This window comes from Bubalus bubalis, chromosome 22 (genome assembly GCF_019923935.1).
Source record: "Bubalus bubalis isolate 160015118507 breed Murrah chromosome 22, NDDB_SH_1, whole genome shotgun sequence".
Classification (NCBI taxonomy): domain Eukaryota; kingdom Metazoa; phylum Chordata; class Mammalia; order Artiodactyla; family Bovidae; genus Bubalus; species Bubalus bubalis.
The window spans coordinates 41,044,126-41,066,604 of NC_059178.1; the positions used below are offsets into that span (position 1 = coordinate 41,044,126).

A 22,479-nucleotide genomic window follows, 5' to 3' on the forward strand; every position below is an offset into this window, starting at 1 on the left:
TTAGTCAGACCCCTCTCGCTTGGTCTGGGGAACAGAAATGCTGGCCCAAAATTGTCTTTCAGTACACAGGCTGTACGGTCTTGCCCAGTTGTTCTTGATTCTCCTTAGAATCTAGGGTATCATTGCTTCTTCTCAAGCTTAGGTTCTGGGGTTTATTTTTTGTTTGGGAGGGATTTTCTAAGTTAGGGACAGCTTTGAACAAACTGTGGACCAGTATTTTCTGAAGTGCCCTTTGTGATAAAAATGTAAAACATTGAATAAAGCTACCTAATACAATAATATAAATGAATCGACAAGTATATATAGTCTGGGTTATACTTAAGAAAATCAAACATCTCAAATTCACAGAAATAGAAAGTACAATGGTGGTTACTATGGGAAGGAAATTAAGAGTTTCAGTTTTGCAAGATGAAAAACTTCTGGAAACAAATTGCATAACATTGTGAATATATGCAAAATTATCAAGTTGTATGCTTAAAAATGGCTAAGATGGTAAAAAAAAAAAAAAACAAGCAAAGAAAATCAGAATATATGATATGAAGCTGACATGGGAATTTATTTTGTAGAAAAGCAACAACTAGGGAATGCCAAACAACCCTAGTACATCTAAAGTACCATCTATAAAAATGACAACCGCTCACAACGACAACACTGGAGCACTGAAAGGTACCAAACCACCTTCTGAGTCCAAGAAGTCAAAGTATAATCAGTACTGTTTTAATGTTCTTACATATATTGAAATTCTAATACGCTGACAAGTGGTAAACCGGATAACTACAACATCTAATTATGTAACTTTGGGTGATACATAACATGACTCGGTGATATCTAAGTCTTTTGACAATACACAAACTTACTCATACTCATCTGGCATATCTCCACACATATTTTAAAATTCCAATTTCTTGGTCAAATGATGTATTTTGCAAATTTTAAATATATTTAGATGTCTTTACTATACAAAGTTAAATGTATAACTAAATTAGTAAAAAGTGCTGAGGTTTTATTGGAACATTAATACTCTGACAAAAATGTTTATGAATGTACTCTGTACTTTACTTATACTGCCTTTTTTCATTTATATCTAAATTTCCCCTTCTATTTAATAACCAGTTTTGATTTTTTATATGAAATCTATAACTTCTTAATTCATACAGATTCTTCTCTTTTTCTCCTTATTTCTTAGCTTAAATTCAGTTTAAGTTTTATTGGTATCTTAAGCTTCATGTGTATTCTTACTCCTAAACACCAGCAGTTCTTCAGAGGCCTAAAATCCAGCATGGGAATCACTATATTAAATTAGTTCTAGAAAAAAAAAATTAAAGATTTTTTTTCTGAAATATACAGAACATGTCATGCCAAATCTCTTGTTTATACAATAAACTGGTAATATTGGTAAATTGCACATATAGCTTATATTCCCAAAACAGAATAACTTAAATATTAAAACGTACCTTTATGTTACCACCATAACTGACCTTATAGGCATAACAAATGACAATATTCAATACAAAAAAATCACAAAATCCACTAACCTTAAGTGCTATGGATGGCATCATACGAACTCATCTCCCTATGACCTATTCAAACTACAGACAGCAAACTATAGCTTTAAGCTATTCTAGCATTTAAACCCTAATTAGAAATTTATACGAAACACAATTTTATGTTCAAATATGGAAATAAGCAACATAATTCCAAAACCCAAAAGTATCCCAGCATTCTGTAAAAAGAAATATCCCCAGCGGCTACATCCATGGTCACTAGCATCATTGTGCAACATCTCAGGTACCTTTAAAACAAACAAAAAAAGAGCAACCTTTAAGTTTCCAGAAGCACAGATTTTAGAAGAATTTCCAGGTCACTGTACTAGCTTTCTATGTAGCTGGATATAACATGAGTCTAAAACATGAATCTAGCTAATAAGGTCACACAGCTTTTCCTAATAGCTCATTAACAATGATTACTCATGGTCTGCTCAGCAAGTCAAAATTATATTGATCCAGTTTACTTCACTGTAAAAACGAGAGCTACACTGATTACCCTGCTTACTGTCTGTATCTGTACATAACATGTGGTTCACTCAAAGTTCAGAGATACGGAAATCTTTTATCTTATAAAATATAATCTTAGCAGTAAGATTGGCTGAGACTGTTAAGTAGACTTTGGTGACAAAAAGATGACCCCTTCATCCGTTAGTAAGGACCCTTTAAGTGTTCTGGTGCATACACAGTTTGCCAACAGTATGTGGCTTGTACTAGGTTTCTCACAAGTCTGTGTACAATTCAATGCCTGATTACTGAAACTCTACTCTCAGAAAGACACATCAGAAGCAGGTAGATACTTCTGTGTATCCTGAAGTATACTTATACTTTGTTGAGCACAGAATCTCACTGCAACTACATTTACCCTACACTCTTTTAAAAAATGCTGTTTCATTGAACATTTTTATTTCATTGTTAGTCAATTCTGTAATTTGACTTCTTAAAAACTTACCATATCAACCAGAGCAACATACATGAACAAGCCTGCAGTAAGTGCAAATATCCACATAGAAACATTCTCAGCATAATGACCAATGAAAATTCCTGTGGCCATTCCAAGGTACGCCAGCATGGCTGACAGGGCATTATAAAGAACAGCTTGCTTAACAGTCATGCCAGCCTTTAGTAAGACAGCAAAGTCACCTTTAACAGAAAACACAAAAAGGCAATTAAAGTCATTAAAAAAATCATTTTTAAGACATATACCCAAAAGACTTTCCAGATTTAAGAAATCCTCCAATTTTTTTGAGGAGTGGGGAAAAAAAAAGACAAAATTAACAATCACCCAGGGTTAAGAGTTAATCAGTATAAAACACGCTAACAGTTTTATAAACTAAGATATCTTTTATCCAAAGTTTTTCTTAAGGTTTCTTGTTTGTCAAAGAATGTCAATACCAAGAATCTACCACTGAGCTCTTGCACTGTCTTCAATGGGCTTTCAAATGACCACAAGCAGGAAGAGGGAGTAGAGAACACACAGGAAATGATCAGCAAATGATTAAGGCAATATGCATCATAATTAAGAGCTGAAGAGTCTAATGTTCTGGTTATAAAAGAAGAAAAGAAATTAAGATCAAAGTACTTCAGAGAGGCTTCGTGGAGCCTGAAGGATCTAGAATGTGGAACACAAATCAGATGTTGAGGATTACAAGCATCGAACAGGAAGATGGGAGGCCTTCTAAATGGCAGAATACACGCCAAGGGACAAAGGTGAGAATGGTACGACAGGCGTGTGGCCACCGGTAAGAAGAAAAACAGAGACACACACAGAACCAGGGCAACTCTGGGAAGGTTTTAAGTCCTGCTGCTGCTGCTAAGTCGCTTCAGTCGTGTCCGACTCTGCACGACCCCATGGACGGCAGCCTACCAGGCTCCCCCATCCCTGGGATTCTCCAGGCAAGAACACTGGAGTGGGTTGTCATTTCCTTCTCCAATGCATGAAAGTGGAAAGTGAAAGGGAAGTCGCTCAGTCGTGTCCGACTCTTCGTGACCCCATGGACTGCAGCCTACCAGGCTCCTCCGTCCATGGGATTTTCCAGGCAAGAGTACTGGAGTGGGTTGCCATTGCCTTCTGGTGACAGAGAAAAAGATTATTCAAAACACAATTCGTCAACTTCTCTTTCTTTTTAGTTCCAGTGACATTCTCTTTGTCAAGTTCTCTCTGTTAATGGAAGATGATTCTTTATTTGCCTATGATCTTATTCCTATTCTGTGTACAATGAAAACAGGGACTGACGTCACCATACGCTGATACAGGAAAGTATCTGGCAGGGGAAAAGGACCAGAGATGGGGCTCAGGAATCTGTTTGGCAACCCCACACAGGCAATTGTGTAATCAGAGTTGCAGGGTTAGAATTCTGGCTGGAAACAGACTTGTCCTCAGTAAGAAACAAAGCTAGCTAGGATAGTAGACTTATGAGAAGCCATAAATGAGAAAGCCTGCTGGAAACTATTGTTAGCAAAAGCCAGTGACACTGAGATATGCTACCCACCTGAAAAATACCATTTGTAGGGTTCTCTTACCTAATTCATGGGGCAACTCATGACAAAACACGGCAACAGAGGTACTTAAACCACTTGATAAACCTTCAGTAAAAGCAGCACCTGTGTAAAAAAAAAACACTGCAGTGTTTTGTGGGTGTGTATTTTTAAAATTTGTATAGCACATACAATGAGGTAAAAGAAAGAAACTATATTCTGCTTGTGAATAAACAGAACTTTCTCAACTGCACTCTGTAACTTCTTCATAAACAGAACTTTCTCAACTGCACTCTGTAACTTCTTCATAACTAATCTTAGATTACATTCAATTAGGCTTAAATTTCCCAAAGGAGCACAAGCAGATATGATTGAAGGGAAGGCTGGGCTGTGCCTTAGCGCGATTAAATGATCTTACACAAACCTGAGAAGTAACTGCTACCACATAAAGCACTTATGGAGAAATATAAAACAAACTGATTTAAAGGTTTAGGGGAAAAAACCTCAGGAATCAAGAGTACAAATATGTTTCCTAGCCTCAGAGGAATCCACTGTTTAATTAGATTTTTTACATTTATTCTTTCAATGTTTTGATAAGGGAAGTTTAAGACAAATAGCTCCCTGCTTTTAAAAGTTAACACGTTATACAACTGATTACTTACAAACCATGACTGAGCATTTGCACATCCTTCTGTGTCGCTTAAGTTGTGCACGGTGCAGAGGAGGAAGAGCGCAGTGTGGGGAGCAGGGCCTGGGCTCATCTCAGCTGGGCAACAAAACAACACTGCCTCGTCGGACCTCGCCTGCCTGCTCCGTAATTATTTCCATGGGTCCTTCTAGAACTCTGTGGGTCTGTGTGTGTGCACAAGTGCCCATTCATGTCCAACTCTTTGCAACCCTATAGACTATAGTTCACCAGGCTTCTCTGTCCATGGGATTTCCCAGGCAAAACACTGGAGTGGGTTGCCATTCCCTTCTCCAGGGGTCTTCCTGACCCAGGAACTGTCTCTTGAATCTCCTGCTTTGCAGGCGGATTCTTTACTACTGTGCCACCTGGGAAGCTCCTCCCTTCCTGCACTAAATTACTACAATTCATATATATTCTATTATCTCTCAATGGTAGCACAACTTACAAAAAGTCTGTAATTCTTCTTTGGGTACGGATTAGTAATTTAAACTTATTAGATAGATGAAGATTCCTTTAGCATAAAAGAAAAGATGGTGGAAAAGATACTTTCACTTTAATAATACATACTATTGATATTGCAGATAAGAGAAAGTAACTTTTGGCAGCTACAATTTAGTTAAGGGCCCAAGCACAGTTTCTAGCACTTTTTCATCTTATCTCACATTTATCACTGTCAAAGCAGTCAAAGAAGAGATAACATTGTGATAACCTTGGATGTTAACAGCCTTATCAAACCAACCTACTCTTTGCTAAAATCAGCAGCTTAAAGTGGCATTTTCAGAGATCAACAAACAAGGGCCGAAACAGAGAGACGTACCAATTGCGAGGCCATCGCTGAAATTGTGCAGGCCGTCCCCCATGATCACCATCCAGGCCAATGTGGCGATGCCAGCGTCTTTCAGCTCCTCCCGAGAGTAGCGCTGGCTGTGGCTGTGGGGGTGGTGGTTCTGGTGGTGGTGGTGATGGAGAATATGATGGTAGTCATGATGGTGGTGGATGAGATCATCGGACTGGCCGAGTGTATCATGGAAATGCGAATGGCATTTATTCTTGCACCCTCTGGGTACATATTCATTGTAAACTTCCTGCGGATGGGCATGAGCTATCATGACCTCCTCTTCTTCCAAGATTGCTGGCTGCTGAGAATCAAAGTGGGAAGGCTCTTGTGAGTCAGCTCGTAAATAGCCTTCAGGTCCTAGATGTAAACATAAAGGACATTGGGACAAAGTCAAATGGCTCTGTTAATGTGCACATTTCAAAATCTCCACTGACAGAGTCAACAAGACTTCAAAGCATGGCAACTCTCTCACATACACCTACCTGGCAGACTAGACTTTAGAGTATTGTTGACGAAAAACATCAGTATGTTTTAGTGAATTTTAGAAGTTAAATGATTTCACTAAGAATGGATTTTAAATGATAGCCTTCAGTAACCGCCCCAGATCCTCCCTTAAATTCTTTTGCCTCCCTATGTTTTTCAAGATATTTTTTTTCTGATTATAAAAGAACCACACACATTTTAGAAAAATATTTCACTGTTGACATTTAAAATATTTTAGAAAAATATTCCAGAAAAATTGGAAATAAAAAACATGCACAATTCTGTCATCTGAGTTCCTCTCTTTCAAAATTCAAGGGAAAGCAAAAGAGGGGAATTCCTTGGTGGTCCAGTGGTTAGGACTCTGCACTTTCACTGTCAAGGGCCTGGGTTCAATCCCCAGTCAGGGAACTAAGATCCTGCAAACCATGTATTGTGGCCAAACAAAAATTAAAAAGGAAAAGCAGAAGAATGTGAAATACCATCATCACCAGGAAACATTTATCTGTGTAAACTGCAACAATAGGTTTTGCTTTTTCTTTTTTTTACACTGGCATCAACTTTTATGGGAGCATTCCTGACACTATGGTCCAATTTTAAAAGTTATTTCCTCTCATGATTATAAATTTCACTGGAAATTCTGAAGACGGAATAGATGCAGGAAGACAAGTCAGAGTATTTCACTCACTCTTTAGAGAAGAGCAGCATGCTGGAGACAAAGGGTGGACAGAAAGTCTTAGGACTGCCCAGTAGCAACAATAAAGCTGCTCTTTCTCCTCAGTTCCTCAGTCAGCAACTGAGTGTCTACTCTGGGCCAGGCACCAGGACAAAGTGGAGCAGAACAAAGTCTCTGCCTTCAGGAAGCTCATGTTCTTGGGGGAGATAGCCACTTAACAAGGAAATACAGGTATAAATAAGGTAAGGCACTGGATAGCATGGGAAGAAAATAGAAAAGGCGAATATGAGGAGAGTGAGTGGGAGACCTCTGTATTGGGATGAGCCAGGAAGGCCTCTAAGAAGGAGATGTCTGAGTTTGAGATTGAAACAATAGGAGGAGTTTATATGAAGACCTGGGAGAAAAGTGCTCCAAACAGAAGAAACTGAGTATCAGCTTCTGAGACAGATCTGGTATACTCACAGGATGAAAAGGAGGCTGTGAGGCTGGACAGAGTGAACCATCTGGGGGAGTGGAAGGCAGGGCAGGACCTCAAAGGTCATCATGAGGCATTTGGTTTAAAATTTTAATTTTAACTGAGCCTGTCCAACAAGAAATGCCAGGCTAACAAGCTCTAGGAAACACAGTAACACAGTAACTTTACAGTGAAGAAACACAGGAGACACAGCCTTGGCCAAGTGATCAAAATTACCACCACCGCTATGTGACCCAGCATCATGGTGGGAGGCAGGTCACGCCACTGAAAAGGATGTAACACACTTTGTGCTATTCCTGCCCAAAGTGATCAACCTGATGCAAAAACAACAGACTCAAAATGAGGGACAATAAGAGGCAACATCTGACCCTGAATTGTACTCTGGATCATTTTTTTTTTTCCCTTTTGGGGGTTAGGGGAGTATAAAGAAATTATTAAGACAATTGGAAAAACATGAAATTGGTCTATAGACTAGAAAATGGCATTGTATCAGCTTTAATTTCCTGGTGTTGATCACTGACCTGTAATTACATAAGAGAATGTCCTTTCTCTTAGGAAATATAACAAGTATTTAGAGGTAAAGAAGCATCACTTTTGTAACTTACTCTCAAATGGTTTAGAAAAAAAAATGAGTAGTATGTATATACACAGAGACAGAGAGAAAGAATGATAAATGTACACAAAATAACTGGGGAATACAGGAAGAGGCAGAGGAATTCTGCATACTATTCTTGGAACTTTTCTCTAAGTTTGAATTTACCTCAAAATAAAAAAATTATAGAAAGAAGACATATAAATATACATAGAAATAACCAACTCACTGGCAATTAAAAGAAAGTGTAAGTTTAAAAAGAGGGGAGGGATTCCCTGGTGGTCCAGTGCTTAGGACTTGGCATTTTCACTGCTGGGGCCCAGGTTTGATTCCTGGTTGGAGAACTAAGATCCCAGAAGCCTCGTGGCACAGTCCAAAAATAAAAATAAAAAAAAAAAAGAGGGAGGGGAAGGTTAATGGGGTTGGATTATGGTCCCATCTCTTGCAGATAGTCCGAGTTGCCTGCAAATCACAGAGCAATGGACTCCCCTCCAGCTCTCAGATTTATAAGGACTTACGATCATCTGTATCTACTTTCTCCTCATTTGTTGAAAGTTGAGATTCATACTTGGACAGCTGCTTTTTAATCTCCACATCATCATCATTTTCAGGCTTTTTCTGATTCTGTAACAGCAAGGAAAAGCAATACTTGAAATAAGTGGTTTACTTATGCATACACCTTCAGATAAACAGTTTAGCAAAAGATTTCATAGAAAAAGACAACAGAGTACCAGACTTCTAAAGGAATAAACCCCATCTAAGGGCAAGGCCTGCACTTAACTTCATAGCACCTAGTAGTTTGTTTTAGGCAGAAACTGTTCAGAAAGGTAAAGGATGATGCATCAGTAATATGAAAGAAAAATCACACACTAATCTTTCTGCTGGTCCCTCAGGTCACACAGTATAATCTGTTCTCATGAAAACAGCACTGCATCCCCTGGGAGCTATTTAGAAATGCATGATCTCAGGCCACACCCCAGAGCGAATGGATTAGAACTTGGATTTTAACTAGGTCTCCAGGTGACTCACACACACATTAAAGTTGAGCTCTGCCTCAGGCCATCAATTCAGAACAGGCATGTCCTCCTGGCAAGTACTGATCTGCTAACCACCTGCCTGGTTTCCTCCAATGACTCTTTTGGGCAATGAAAGCCCATACTTGCCACACTTTTTATAACTTAAAATTATACTGTGATACTGATATGTACTTGTTACTAAAACTAAAATACTTTTGCTGTCATAAAACGCCATTACCAAGTTTTCTCTTTTGAAACAAACCCTAGTAGTCAGTCTTGAATTTATCACTAGATTTTTAAACCAGCTGAATACCATACTTGAGATACTGTCCATATCTCAGAAGCCAAGAATGAAGGTCACTGCTAGAACAATGGTGCCTGTGTATTACCGACTTACGGAGAATATTTAAGATAAGGAAAACCGTCACAAAAACAATCACCTTCTTATTTGCAGTATCTTTTGAATATGACTCAATCTCCACCATAACTGAGATTTCATTTTTAGCTCTAACAGTATATAAAATGTCTGCACATTTTTAGGTAATAAGAGTTTTTAAAAGGAAGTACAAACCAATCTTTATACTTACCCCTGGCATGATGCCTCAAACACAGAAAGTACTTAAGTATTTGTGAAAATAAGTGAATTCAGGATACTTTAAATCACTTAATTGATGTTTTCTTTCTTGTTGACTATCTCTAGTTTTTAACCAATTCTTTCATTCCACAAGTATTAAGGGCCTCTAATGTTTCCTGTGCTGAATCCTGGCAATACATCAATACACCATACACCAAGATACACATAGTCCTTGTTCCCATGGAGCTTATCACCCACAGGGAGGGAAGTTTTATACAGGTAATGATTACATAATTCTTTGATTGCAATTTTTGATACACTTTCAGTTCAGTTCAGTTGCTCAATTCTTTGGCACTCAGCCTTCTTCACAGTCCAATTCTCACATCCATACATGACCACAGGAAAAACCATAGCCTTGACTAGACGGACCTTTGTTGGCAAAGTACTGTCTCTGCTTTTCAATATGCTATCTAGGTTGGTCATAACTTTCCTTCCAAGGAGTAAGCGTCTTTTAATTTCATGGCTGCAGTGACCATCTGCAGTGATTTTGGAGCTCAAAAAATTAAAGTCTGACACTGTTTCCACCGTTTCCCCATCTATTTCCCAAGAAGTGATGGGACTGGATGCCATGATCTTTGTTTTCTGAATGTTGAGCTTTAAGCCAACTCTATACACTTTACAAAGGACAAATACACAGTACTACAAGAGTGTATAACAAGACCTAACTAACTCCCACGACAGGATTCGTCCAGGAAGTGATGTTTATGCCAAGACCTAAAGATGAGCAGGGGTTTGCTGGAGAAGGGTGGGGAGGAGTAATCCAGGCAGGGAGATGGCATGTGGGAGGACCCTAAAGCAGAAAGGGAGCAGCCCCTTCTTTAACTGAAAGAAGTGCAAGGTGGTTGGGGTCTGGTAGGTCAGAGACTGGGCGGCCAGTAGTGAGGCTGGGTAGCGGGGAGTCCAGACAGTGCAAACCATGGACTATGGACTTCATCCTGTAGTGGACTTCATCAATCATGAAGCTATGGACTTCATTCTATAAGCAATGGGACTGAGAGAGACAGAGGATTTTCAGCAGTGGTGTCCAACCTCATCAGACTCATTTAAAAATCACTCTGCCCTCTCCACTCTGGATTAGAAGAGGGTAACAAAATAATTTAGACAGTCTAGTCAGGAGGCAGCTGCTGTCAGTCAGGTAAGCCGAGCTTAGACCAGAACAACAGCAAGGAAGATGGAGAGAAACAAATAATTTTACTTCTGGATACACTTAATAAAACTAGGTTGGATATGAGGATGAGGGGGATTCATAGATGATTTTCAGGTTTCCAGCCTAAGCAAGAAACCTGAGAATCTGGTAGAAAGAAAGTCTGAGGTAGAAATATTGTTAAGAGCCTACTGCTACTGCTAAGACACTTCAGTTGTGTCCGACTCTGTGCGACCCCACAGACGGCAGCCCACCAGGACTGCCCCGTCCCTGGGATTCTCCAGGCAAGAACACTGGAGTGGGTTGCCATTTCCTTCTCCAATGCATGAAAGTGAAAAGTGAAAGTGAAGTCGCTCAGTCGTGTCCGACTCTGTGTGACCCCATGGACTGCAGCCTACTAGGCTCCTCCGTCCATGGGATTTTCTAGGCAAGAGTACTGGAGTGGGGTGCCCCACACCAAGTATGTGATTCAACCCTAATTTGAATAAAGAGATTGACATATATGGATGTCTTAAGGGAAATCCTAGGTAAAATGTTCCATTATAAGACTCTGATGCTGGGGAAGACTGAAGGTGGGATGAGAAGGGGACAACAGAGAAGGAGATGGTTGGATGGCATCACTGACTCGATGAATATGAGTTTGAGTAAACTCTGGGCATTGGTGATGGACAGAGAAGCCTGGCGTGCCACAGTCCATGGGGTTGCAAAGAGTCAGACATGACTGAGCGACTGAACTGAACTGAACTAAACTGATGGGTCTGAAGAGCTACCAATGCTTACCATGTAAGGAGTAGATTTTTCTTTTTGCGAGAACTAAATGAGATTTAAAACTGTTATATAAGTAACACTAAGATCTGGATGCCCTTGAAAAAAGATAAATGCAATAGTTTCTAAAAAGGAAGAGAACATGAAATGTTTGTGATACACCTGTGGGAAGTCTTTGCTTAGAAATTATGCTTATTTACTATTTAATGCTTCTTATGCGTGTGTGCAAAGTTGCTTCAGTTGTGTCTAACTCTACATCCCCATGGACTGTACTTAGCCCGCCAGGCTCCTCTGTCCATGGGATTCTCTAGGCAAGAATACTGAAGTGAGTTGCCATGCCCTCCTCCAGGAGATCTTCCCAACTCAGGCATCGAATCTGAGTCTCTTCCATCTTACTTGCACTGGCAGGCAGGTTCTTTACCACTACTGTCACCCGGGAGGCCCTTAATGCTTCTTAAACATTCAACAAGCGTTTACCAGTCCTCTACTATGTGCCAGACACTATTCGAGGCAATGGAGATATAGCAGTAAAGAAGATGGAGCGGTCCTGGCCCTTGAGAGCTTACATGCTAGCAGAAATTATTTGAGAACAGAAATTCCAAACTTCGTTAACTACAACGCTTAATAATATATATGTAACACAGAGTAATATATGGAATGCACTGTAATATCACTGTTGCATTTAAAAACATGGGTCAAGACACAAGATTGATTTCACAACTCACAAATAGTTATAACTTAAAGAGTCTGAAAAACACTGATCTGTATTGCCACAGACAGCCTACCTCTTAGAGTCCTATGTTAGAGCACCAGGGTAATAAACAGCACATTTTAGGTAAAACTAGAAAATTACACTGAAATTAGAATGGCATCTGAAATAGAAATGCAGTAAAACAAACACAAACAAACCCCTCCCCTGCAAAAAAAATCCTTGAGAATGCAGAGGAGGAGGATATATCCTCAAAGCCACCCAAGTGAAGCAGCAGGGACAATGGGGACATGGAAGACTTCCTGTATTAAGAAGGAGTCAGCTCTTGTTGCTTCACTTATTCCCTGTAAACTGACATTCAGTAAGGGTTCAAAATCTGCAGTTTGAGATTTAAGTGACTGTAAAATCCATAAGGGAAAATATTCACAGGATGGAGGAGGCCACTCTGCTCACATGCACTGGGTTCCCAACCTGAGCTCTAAGCTCAGCAAGAATCAACTTCATGTCTCTTCATGAAGCAAGTCTCTTCATGCCAGCTATACCTGCTATTCCAAGTGCATGATTTAATTACATATTATTCAGACTATGAAATGCCAGTGAGAAGAGTTACTGCCATGAAAATTTAAGTTGAATGCTTCTGAAAGATTCAAAGGCAAGTTGCCAATTACATAAGGCAATCACTGTATAAATCTTTTTAACTTTCAAAAAATCTAGATTCTACATTAAAATAGCTTTACAAGTATGTAACCTCTTGCTCAATTTAAGAGAAACCAAAACTAGAAATTTAGAAGAAGTAGCAGGGCTGCAGAGAAAAAAATGATCACACAGAACTCTGACTCCAAGAAGATCTTCAGTTCAGTCCAGTTCAGTTCAGTTGCTCAGTCGTGTCCGACTCTTTGTGACCCCGTGAATCACAGCACGCCAGGCCTCCCTGTCCATCACCAACTCCCGGAGTTCACTCAGACTCATGTCCATCGAGTCGGTGATGCCATCCAGCCATCTCATCCTCTGTCGTCCCCTTCTCCTCCTGCCCCCAATCCCTCCCAGCATCAGAGTCTTTTCCAATGAGTCAACTCTTCGCATGAGGTGGCCCAAGTATTGGAGTTTCAGCTTTAGCATCAGTCCTTCCAATGAACACCCAGGACTGATCTCCTTTAGAATGGACTGGTTGGATCTCCTTGCAGTCCAAGGGACTCTCAAGAGTCTTCTCCAACACCACAGCTCAAAAGCATCAATTCTTTGGCGCTCAGCTTTCTCCACAGTCCAACTTTCACATCCATACATGACTACTGGAAAAACCATAGCCTTGACTAGACGGACCTTTGCTGACAAAGTAATGTCTCTGCTTTTGAATATGCTATCTAGGTTGGTCATAACTTTCCTTCCAAGGAGTAAGCGTCTTTTAATTTCAAGGCTTCAGCCACCATCTGCAGTGATTTTGGAGCCCCCAAAAATAAAGTCTGACACTGTTTCCCCATCTATTTCCCATGAAGTGATGGGACCAGATGCCATGATCTCAGTTTTCGAATGTTGAGCTTTAAGCCCCCTTTTTCACTCTCCACTTTCACTTTCATCAAGAGGCTTTTTAGTTCCTCTTCACTTTCTGCCTTAAGGGTCGTGTCATCTGCATATCTGAGGTTATTGATATTTCTTCTGGCAATCTTGATTCCAGCTTGTGCTTCTTCCAGCCCAGTGTTTCTTATGATGTACTCAGCATATAAGTTAAATAAGCAGGGTGACAATATACAGCCTTGACGTACTCCTTTCCCTATTTGGAACCAGTCTGTTGTTTCATGTCCAGTTCTAACTGTTGCTTCCTGACCTGTATACAGGTTTCTCAAGAGGCAGGTCAGGTGGTCTGGTATTCCCATCTCTTTCAGAATTTTCCACAGTTTATTGTGATCCACACAGTCAAAGGCTTTGGCATAGTCAATAAAGCAGAAATAGATGGTTTTCTGGAACTCTCTTGGTCAACATCAAATGACCAGAATATGAGCATACAAATGGCCAAAATGTGTACATGTCATTATTAATCGTCCCCATGGGGACAATCTTTTGACTGATTTACCCAGTCACATCAGAGAGGAAGAGGAAGATAACCATAGGCAACTCCAAAGATATTTTCACCAGATATAGAGCTTACTGTTGAGCTTCATATTATTTCTGCGGGCACTTTGCAAACGGCAAATCTGAGTGAGTCAGATAGTCTTTCAAACAAAACATAATATTTAGCTACTGAGTAATTTTAAAGCTGCACATACTTACTGTACATAACTCAAAGAGTCTGGGGTAAGTACACACCCATGAAACCACCACCACCATCAATGCCTTGCTTGATCATTTATATAGATGTTTACCCTTTCCAGTGACTCTGAAGGGAATACTGAAGACAGAGGAGTCCAGGGTTACTGACTTCCATGAATGCTTCTGGGAGCAAAAAGGTACTGAACCTCTTCACAAATGAAGATCATACACCTTGGAAAAGCTCTGCTAACAGTTCAGTTCAAGTGCTGCTCTAAATAAATGTCCAGTGCATAGTAAGTACTCAGTATAGTTTTTCTTACCTTTTTCTTCTTATCTTTAAATTGCTTGATCAACGTGAGGACATGTTCAACAAGAAACATGAAATACAAGCCTCCCAGAGCTGTCAGCCCTTTCCACGTAGAATCAAAATAAGTATTTTCTTGAATGTTTTGAGAAGACAAGTGGCTGAAAAGTGGTCCCTTCTTCATTTCCATTGCTGGTTCTTCATGGCTGTGACTATGGTGATGACTTGCATGAGACTAAAGGCAAAATAATACGGATTTTATAAATTCATTTGCTTCACATGTCAGAAAAATTGGCTAAGATAATTAACGTCAAATACGAAACCATTCAGAATTAGGCAATTAACGTTCTACTTCAGAATGAGGGGAAGTTTAGGATATTAAAAGTAAAACTACCAATAAGCAGCAGTGACCCAGAGCTTAACATATATAATGCACGATGGCACTTCAGCGGAGTGGATCTATTCAGTGTAGAGACAGACACATTCTCCATCGATCCTCATAACGTACGGGTAGAGGGTATTTCCAATGTTTCTCCATGGCCACAAATAAGTCTTAACAGGCATATAGTGTCTACTGCTCATACATCCAGTGGAAAAGCCCCTACCACTGTTCTCAGTGTGCTTCCAAGAAGCCCAGGCTGGGTAACGGGCCCTGGCCAGTACCTGAGATCCAGGCATCCTGCCCCAGTGGCCCGCAGCTGGGTGCAGCAGGAACTTCTGTCACTGCGTGTTAGGGAACCAGGTGTGGTGTACACCAAGGTGAGACTGGGGGTCATGGATACAACCCATGCAAACGCTCCTAGAAACTAAATTTCCAGCCTTTTATACATATCAATACAGAGCACAAACTGAAAATACATATATTCAATATATATATTTATAGATGCATGCGTTATGTATTAGTATTTAATGTTGAATAATAAAACACACTGAAAGTGAAAGTCTCTCAGTCCTGTCTGACTCTTTGTGACCCCACGCACTGTACAGTCCATGGGATTCTCCAGGCCAGAACACTGGAGTGGGTAGCCATTCCCATCTCCAGAGGATCTTCCCAACCCAGGGATCGAACCCAGGTCTCTTGCATTGCAGGTGGATTCTTTACCAGCTGAGCCACGAGGGAAGCCCAAGAACACTGGAGTGGGTAGCCTATCCCTTCTCCAGAGGATCTTCCCTACCCAGGAATCGAACCAGGATCTCCTGCATTACAGGTGGATTCTTTAGCAACTGAGCTACCAGGGAAGCCCTATAAAACACACTAATGGGATAAATTATTTACTTACATGTGGAAGAAGGTGTAAGAAAGCATCACCACTCAGTGTCCCGACAGCCAATGCCACAAGGAAACTCAGAAGAAACTTGAAAAACACCCGATTCATGAGAGGCACTAAGATCACACCCAGCAAAGACAGGAAACTGATGACGGAAATGGCTATAAAGCCACCAACCCAGGCTGTCAAAGAGAACAAGACAGAGCAAAGGACAAAGCAAACAACTGATACACTTTCAAAGAGAGACTGTGGAGTGGCATAAAGTAATCTGTAAAAGCAGGGAAGTTTACACCTATGGCTGATTCATGTTCATGTTTGGCAGAAACCAACACAATACTGTAAAGCAATTATCCTTCGATTAAAAACAAAAAAAAAAAAAGTGGAGCTAAAGAAATACAAATGCAGTGGAACAGAACTGTGGTAATAGAGCAATAACCAAGAAGCTGGATCAAATGTGACTGAACCCTCTGGGCAAAAGGCATAACCTAGGAGAACATTCTTCAGCGAGAGTCCATATAGTCAAAGCTATGGTTTTTCCAGTAGTCATGTACGGATGTGAGAGTTGGACTATGAAGATGGCTGAAGGCTGAAGAACTGATGCTTTTGAACTGTGGTGTTGGAGAAGACTCTTGCCAGTCCCTTGGACTGCAAGGAGATCAAACTAGTCAATCCTAAAGGAAATCAACCTTGAATATTCATTGGAAGGACTGATGCTGAAGCTCTGATACTTTGGCCACCTGATGTGAAGAACTGACTCATTGGAAAAGACCTTGATGCTGGGAAAGATTGAGGGCAGGAGGAGAACGGGGACAATAGAGGATGAGATGGTTGGATGGCATCACCAACCAACTTGATGGACATGAGTTTGAGCAAGCTCCAGGAGTTGGTGACAGGGAGGCCTGGCATGCTGCAGTACATGGGGTCGCAAAGAGTCGGATATGACTGAGCAGCTGAACTGAACTAAGGGTGAAGGAGGGGGAAGGTATGGTTACCAAGGATGAACTCTCAATCACTTGGGAACTGTGCTTACAGACTCCCTTAACAGTTAAATTATGAGAAAGAAGAGGAAAACGTTAGGAAAGGAGGGAAGAAAGGAGAAAGGAAAGGAAGCTGGGAATCAGTAATATCCTCAGTGAACAAAGCGATCAATTCTTCATTATAGGTTCTGAGCAACACAACTTACACTACAGCAGACTGTGTCCTGGTTTCATGTATTAATAAGAGCACACTAGGATTAGGCTCCTAAACAACTCTGACCTTTCTCTAAACAATGTGACAACATACAAAGCAATCCCAACTTTTTAATAGGAGGATAACTGCTTTACAATGTTGTGTTGGTTTCTGCTGTGTAACAATGTGAATCAGTCATAAACATACACATATCCCCTCCCTCTTGAACCTCTCTTCCACCCCACCCTCATCCCACTCCTCTGGGTCCTCACAGAATGCTGGGTTGAGCTCCTGTGTGTACGTGCTCAGTCACGTCTAACTCTCTGACCCCCTGGATTGTAGCCCTCCAGGCTCCTCTGTCCATAGGATTTTCCTGGCAAGAATACTAGAGTGGGTTGCCATCCTCTTCTCCAGGGGCTCTTACTGACCCAGGGATCGAACCCGAGTCTCCTGCATTGGCAGGTGGATTCTTTACCACTGAGCCACCAAGAAAGCCCCCAGCAACTTCCCACTAGCTATCTGTCTTATACATGGTAATGTGTATGTTTCAATAGAACCCAAAATTTTTGAATGACCTTGACATATCCTGTGGGAGGACCTCAGACAAGTTACTATATAATGTATTTTCTAGTTTTTGTTTATTTTTTAGGGTAAAGCTAACACATTTGCTTTCTTCACATTCCAGGCAGAGAACAATTAAGATGATATATTTGGAATTATGCTGAAAAATGAGTAGGCTGATGTAAATAGAAGGAAAAAACACAACATAAATATATCTACTGGAAATTATTTTTACATAAAAAAGGCAATTTTACCTATTTGTAAAGAATAGGTCTTTGGAGGGATTTCAGCTTTCTTTTCACTTGTTGTATGAATCAGACATGATCTAGTATCAATCTGATTGATGATGGCTGGGCAGAGATAGTTGAACTCGGTGGCATTCAATGGAACCTGGATGCCCATGCCATGAGATGTAAGCAGCTTTGACGCATTGAAACACTGAAGAAAAAAGAAATAAACAGTGAAATCACCAAAAGGCATTCCCATTAGAGAATCTATAAAAGCTGTTGATGACAAAACTCCCTTTCCTTCCTGAAGCTACTTCTTTACTTAAGGTAAATCAAGAGCAACTTTTGTTTTAAGTACTTTGGAATTTGCCTCAAGCTACCTGGAGATACTTTGTCACAGGGCTGATTTCCCATCTCTTCTGCTTATTTCTTCTTGGGAGAAGCACATCACTAGTCACCTCTGGAGAAAGTCTCAAGAGGAAAAAGTTTGAGGATAAATAGACATTCACAAGCCTGTTAACTCACTGTATAAACCTATTAAGGAAATGAGCTTTAATTTCTAGATGGGTTCATTAGAGATTGAGAAATATGTTGTTTCTGTACTAACGCTATCATACCTGGTCTAAACAAGCCCAAGGAATGTCACTCTTCCAGCAATGACTGTACTTGCAAAACTGAGCTCAGTGCTGTGTACATACTTGGCAAAATAACACTTCACAACGAGAGAATATTAAATTCTGTAGATTACTCACTCTGGCACAGGACAACACTGGTTAATGAAACAAACCTGCACCGGCAGGCAGTTGTTTCAAAAATTTAATTAGATGACAAGCTTAGTTTGAAGAGAATCTCTGCTGGAGAATGTAAGCTCCCTCTTCTCACCGAAAAAAAACAAACCCAAAAAAACCCACCAAAAAACCACTGGCACTAGCACCTGTTTCTCATCTTCTGAAAAGCTATTTTAAACTCCCACAATTCTTGGCCAATACTAAACAAATTTTATTACTAGTGTTGCTATGGGAATGACCATTAGAAGATTATCCCAGAATTAGTAGTCATGTGATGGTTTGAATGAAATACTTAAGTTCTGCCTATTTATGTATACCAACTAATGTCTTGTTGACATCTCTTAGCCAAGGCAAACTGTGTACAGCCTGGAAGTCTAGCTTCAGAGAAGAAAAACACATGAACTCAGGACTCACTGCCCAGACTTTCCACTTGTCTAGCACGTCACTCTAGGTAGCATCTCCAATTTCACCCACCTTACAAGTCACTGTGATCCCTTTGTCAAGGAGGCAAAGCTGCTCTTGCATTCTCTGGCCCTTTAAACCACACCTTTCCCTAAAACATGAGTTCTAACTCCTGCTCTTTCGATCTTCCATTTTACGTATTTTTTTTTTAATTAATAGTATTCACCTTTAAAGATTTTCTCCCCCAAAATAATTTCATATGTTTTAAATTCTACATTAGAAAATAGCTTCACCAGGCAGCATTATTCTTACCGAAGAACTTACCCCACAAGTTTTTTATCAGGAATGTTTTCAACATAGTGGAGACACTTTGAGCTAAGTGCCTTGCTCAGAAAGGAGAAATTCCCCGTTCAATGAACTCAACATTTTATTTTTAGTTTAGAGAGAATAGCAATGACAGGATAGGCAGCAGGCATACTGATTAAAATAAAGAGAAACATCTTACCTCCTGAGTATTTTCGCTTGGGCTTCTGGAATACATAAAGTCTTTTCTGGGCTCACTCATTGATTCATTGGTTCTCCTACTAGCCAGTCTGCTCGCCTGGCTCTTTTCTGTGACACTGGGTGGAGTGGAACTGTTCACATCTTTGGGGAGAAGTTTCCCATGTTTTGGAGTTTCTATGGTCTCGAGAAAGTGAGTTCCCTCAGAGACAGCATTATACACAGTGGAGGTCACTTCACTAGCACCGACACCCTCCTTGATTAAAACATTCCTTCTGCCACTGGCATGTTCTGATCGATGAGACCCCTTCCCGTGGCTGTTTCTCGGCTCTTTGCTTGAACCATCAGAGTCATGGTCTGGGCAGAGAGCTTTCCGACTATTTTTACTGGAAGCAGCATGATTATGGTGAGAGTGATGCTCATGGTCAGAGCGATGCTCATGGTCAGAGTGATGCTCATGGTCATGGTGTATATGAATTCTCTTAATCTTATCTATGCCTATATTCTGAAGCAACTTTTTGAACCCTTCAATTGACAGGGAATTATTTTCTCCATAGCGGTGGAAAAGCTGTTGTAGATGATGCTGCCGTGTGGTAACTGCCAAGTTAACATTAATGCCAGATTCCCAACTTGGAATAATTTTTTCAGTGGTCTGAGGGAAAGCAGTGGCTGGTCCTACTTCATGAAGGGGGTTTGTGACTGACAGAGTGAAGGTCAGGATCAAGATCACTGATAAATTCCTCGCCATCGCACCTTCCTAAAGAAGACAGAAAACGAAAGGAAAGAAACAACCTTGTCTTCACATCCAAAACAATCTGAATTAAGAAATCTCATGCTGAAAACTGATGTCTAATCAAATAACCAAGTTTAACAAAGCACCATCTAGAGTGATCAGTGTAGTGCTAGATACTGCAAAAAACAAACAAAAAACCAAACTGGAGTCCTAGGCTCTACCTCTGCATTGCTGAAACATGGGAAACAACTGGAGAGCAGTTGAGTGCTAAGACTCTGTAATTAACACTATAAAAGCAATAGTAATTCAGAGGCTGGAGGGACCCATGTGGTCACAGCCATATTGGCATTATATCATGTTTCAAACAAGAATTCAAAACAAGAGAACACAAAACCCAAACTAGCTACCTCAACCACGACCACCACCATTTCATAGAACAATCTTTTAACAGCAAAAAAAGTAAATATGGCAATCAGAATAAGTCACATTTAACATTTTTTTCTTAAACCATATATAAATCTATTTGAGGCCTTTCTCCACCAATCTCATTCTTCAGAGGCAACTAATTTGGCTAGTTTCTTGAGAATCCCTCATGCATACTCAGGTACACGTGCGCCTTAATCATACTAATGGGATCTTTTGTTTTTCCACTCAACAAATGACATCTTTCCATGTGAGTATATACAAAGTGATCACATATTTTTGAATGACTGCACAGTAACAGTTCTTTAAGGAAATTAAACTTTATTTAAAAACTGTGTTGCTCTTATTTTGCTATCACTCATCTGCACAATACTGCTGGGAACCAAAGAACTATGCTCCAAAGAGGAGTTAGGGATCCAGCTGAGCCTTGAAAAGCAGAATTCAGTTAAGCAGACGAAGGTATAGGCCAAAAGAAGCAGCTAGACTAGTATCTCAAGACCCAGTCAGCAGATGCCCAGTACCAATGATGGGTGGTGATCGTGACCAAATTGGTCTGCCTCCAGTGAAAATAAGGGGAGTGAGATGGCAAGGGCGAGGAGCAACCGAGCTCTACCACCTTCAGCTTTTCTTCCTTGGACCAGCTGGTAACACCTATTTCATACGGAGACAGAGGAAACCACTAGCATGGATGTATGTGGAAGTGCTCCAAACGCTGTCAGCAGTATTGCACAGCGGCTGCTTATCGTTCTGTGAAAGGAGGACGTATGCACTATCACCGGCTAGACTCCTAAAAGAACAATCCTTGGGGCCCGAAGTTTTAAGGGGCATTAGAAAACCTTTAAGAAATACACGAGGAGCGAGATGGGTGGGGACAGCACGGACGAATGGCTCAGGAGCAGCTCCGTGCCTTTCCCAAGGGAGGGAAGGATGCTTAGGGCGGTCCCAGACCCGCCAGCGGATCTCCATCCCCGCAAGTCCGCGTGTGCTGGAGAAAAAAGCAGAAGGAAAGGGCCTGGAGAAACGGGTGAGCGGAGAAAACGGGAAAGAGCTCGCTAAACTGCCTAGAAGGGCTTTTTATTTTTAAACACCATAGTACTCTCTCGGAAAATGAGATGAACAGGACAAACCATTTCCTTTCCCCGTTGGACCCCGAAGCCCGCTGTGCACCCCAAACTGGGAAGTCCGGCCTCGCCGGCCCCGCGGGGTTCCCCTCTCCGCCCACCCTTCCTAGACCAGCGGGACTCACCTCTCCGCGGCCTCGCCGACCCCCGGCCCGCTCCCGCGCGTCGGTTCAAGTTCCCGCCGGCGGTGCGGAGTCGACCCTTACTTGTCTCCCCAGAGACCTCTACACGGCACGGAGAGGCGGCGGTCTCATCGGCCCGGCTGCCCCTCGGTCGGGGAAGCGCCGCGTAGACCCCGGCTAGCCGCGCCCCACGCGCCACCGCCGCCGCCTCCCGGGAGCAGGAGGACAATCACTAATTAGCGCCGCGCGCAGCGCGCTTCCAGGAGCCACCGCCTCCGCCGGCCTCGGCTGCGGGGCATGCGCAGTGCGGCTCCACCCCGTCCCCGGCGGGCGGGTCCGCGGGTCCGCCTGTTCGCTGGCGCCGCGGGGCTCGCAGGGGCGGGAGGGGGGCGGAGACGCGGTCCTGGTGCGCGCGGGGCGCCGAGATCTGCCGGGGGAGCTTTCCTCCAGCTCCTCCGCGCCCCCTGCCTCTCTGAGAAACTCGTTCGTCAACCCCCCACCACCACACCGACCCAGCCCCGTCTGCCGCTGGGATCCCGGCAGTGAGGGCAGCGGGACGTTCTCTGGGCACACGAG

General features: G+C 41.7%; 1 protein-coding gene and 1 non-coding gene across 2 annotated transcripts; one reads left to right on the top strand and one right to left on the bottom strand.

The window, feature by feature from the left end:
* Window positions 1-537: 537 nt before the first annotated feature.
* On the bottom strand, window positions 538-22,432 carry SLC39A6 (solute carrier family 39 member 6). Its single transcript, XM_006054977.3, has 10 exons — window positions 21,907-22,432; window positions 19,509-20,261; window positions 17,841-18,024; window positions 15,868-16,037; window positions 14,604-14,822; window positions 8,290-8,395; window positions 5,528-5,905; window positions 4,068-4,148; window positions 2,497-2,687; window positions 538-1,792 (listed from the first exon to the last, which is right to left on the bottom strand). Exons 2-10 carry the CDS (start codon window positions 20,250-20,252, stop codon window positions 1,640-1,642), a joined length of 2,226 nt encoding a protein of 741 aa, XP_006055039.1. The 5' UTR covers window positions 20,253-20,261; window positions 21,907-22,432; the 3' UTR covers window positions 538-1,639.
* TRNAE-UUC lies at window positions 6,367-6,439 on the top strand. Its single transcript has one exon. It is a non-coding gene; the product is annotated as a tRNA-Glu (tRNA).
* Window positions 22,433-22,479: the final 47 nt, after the last annotated feature.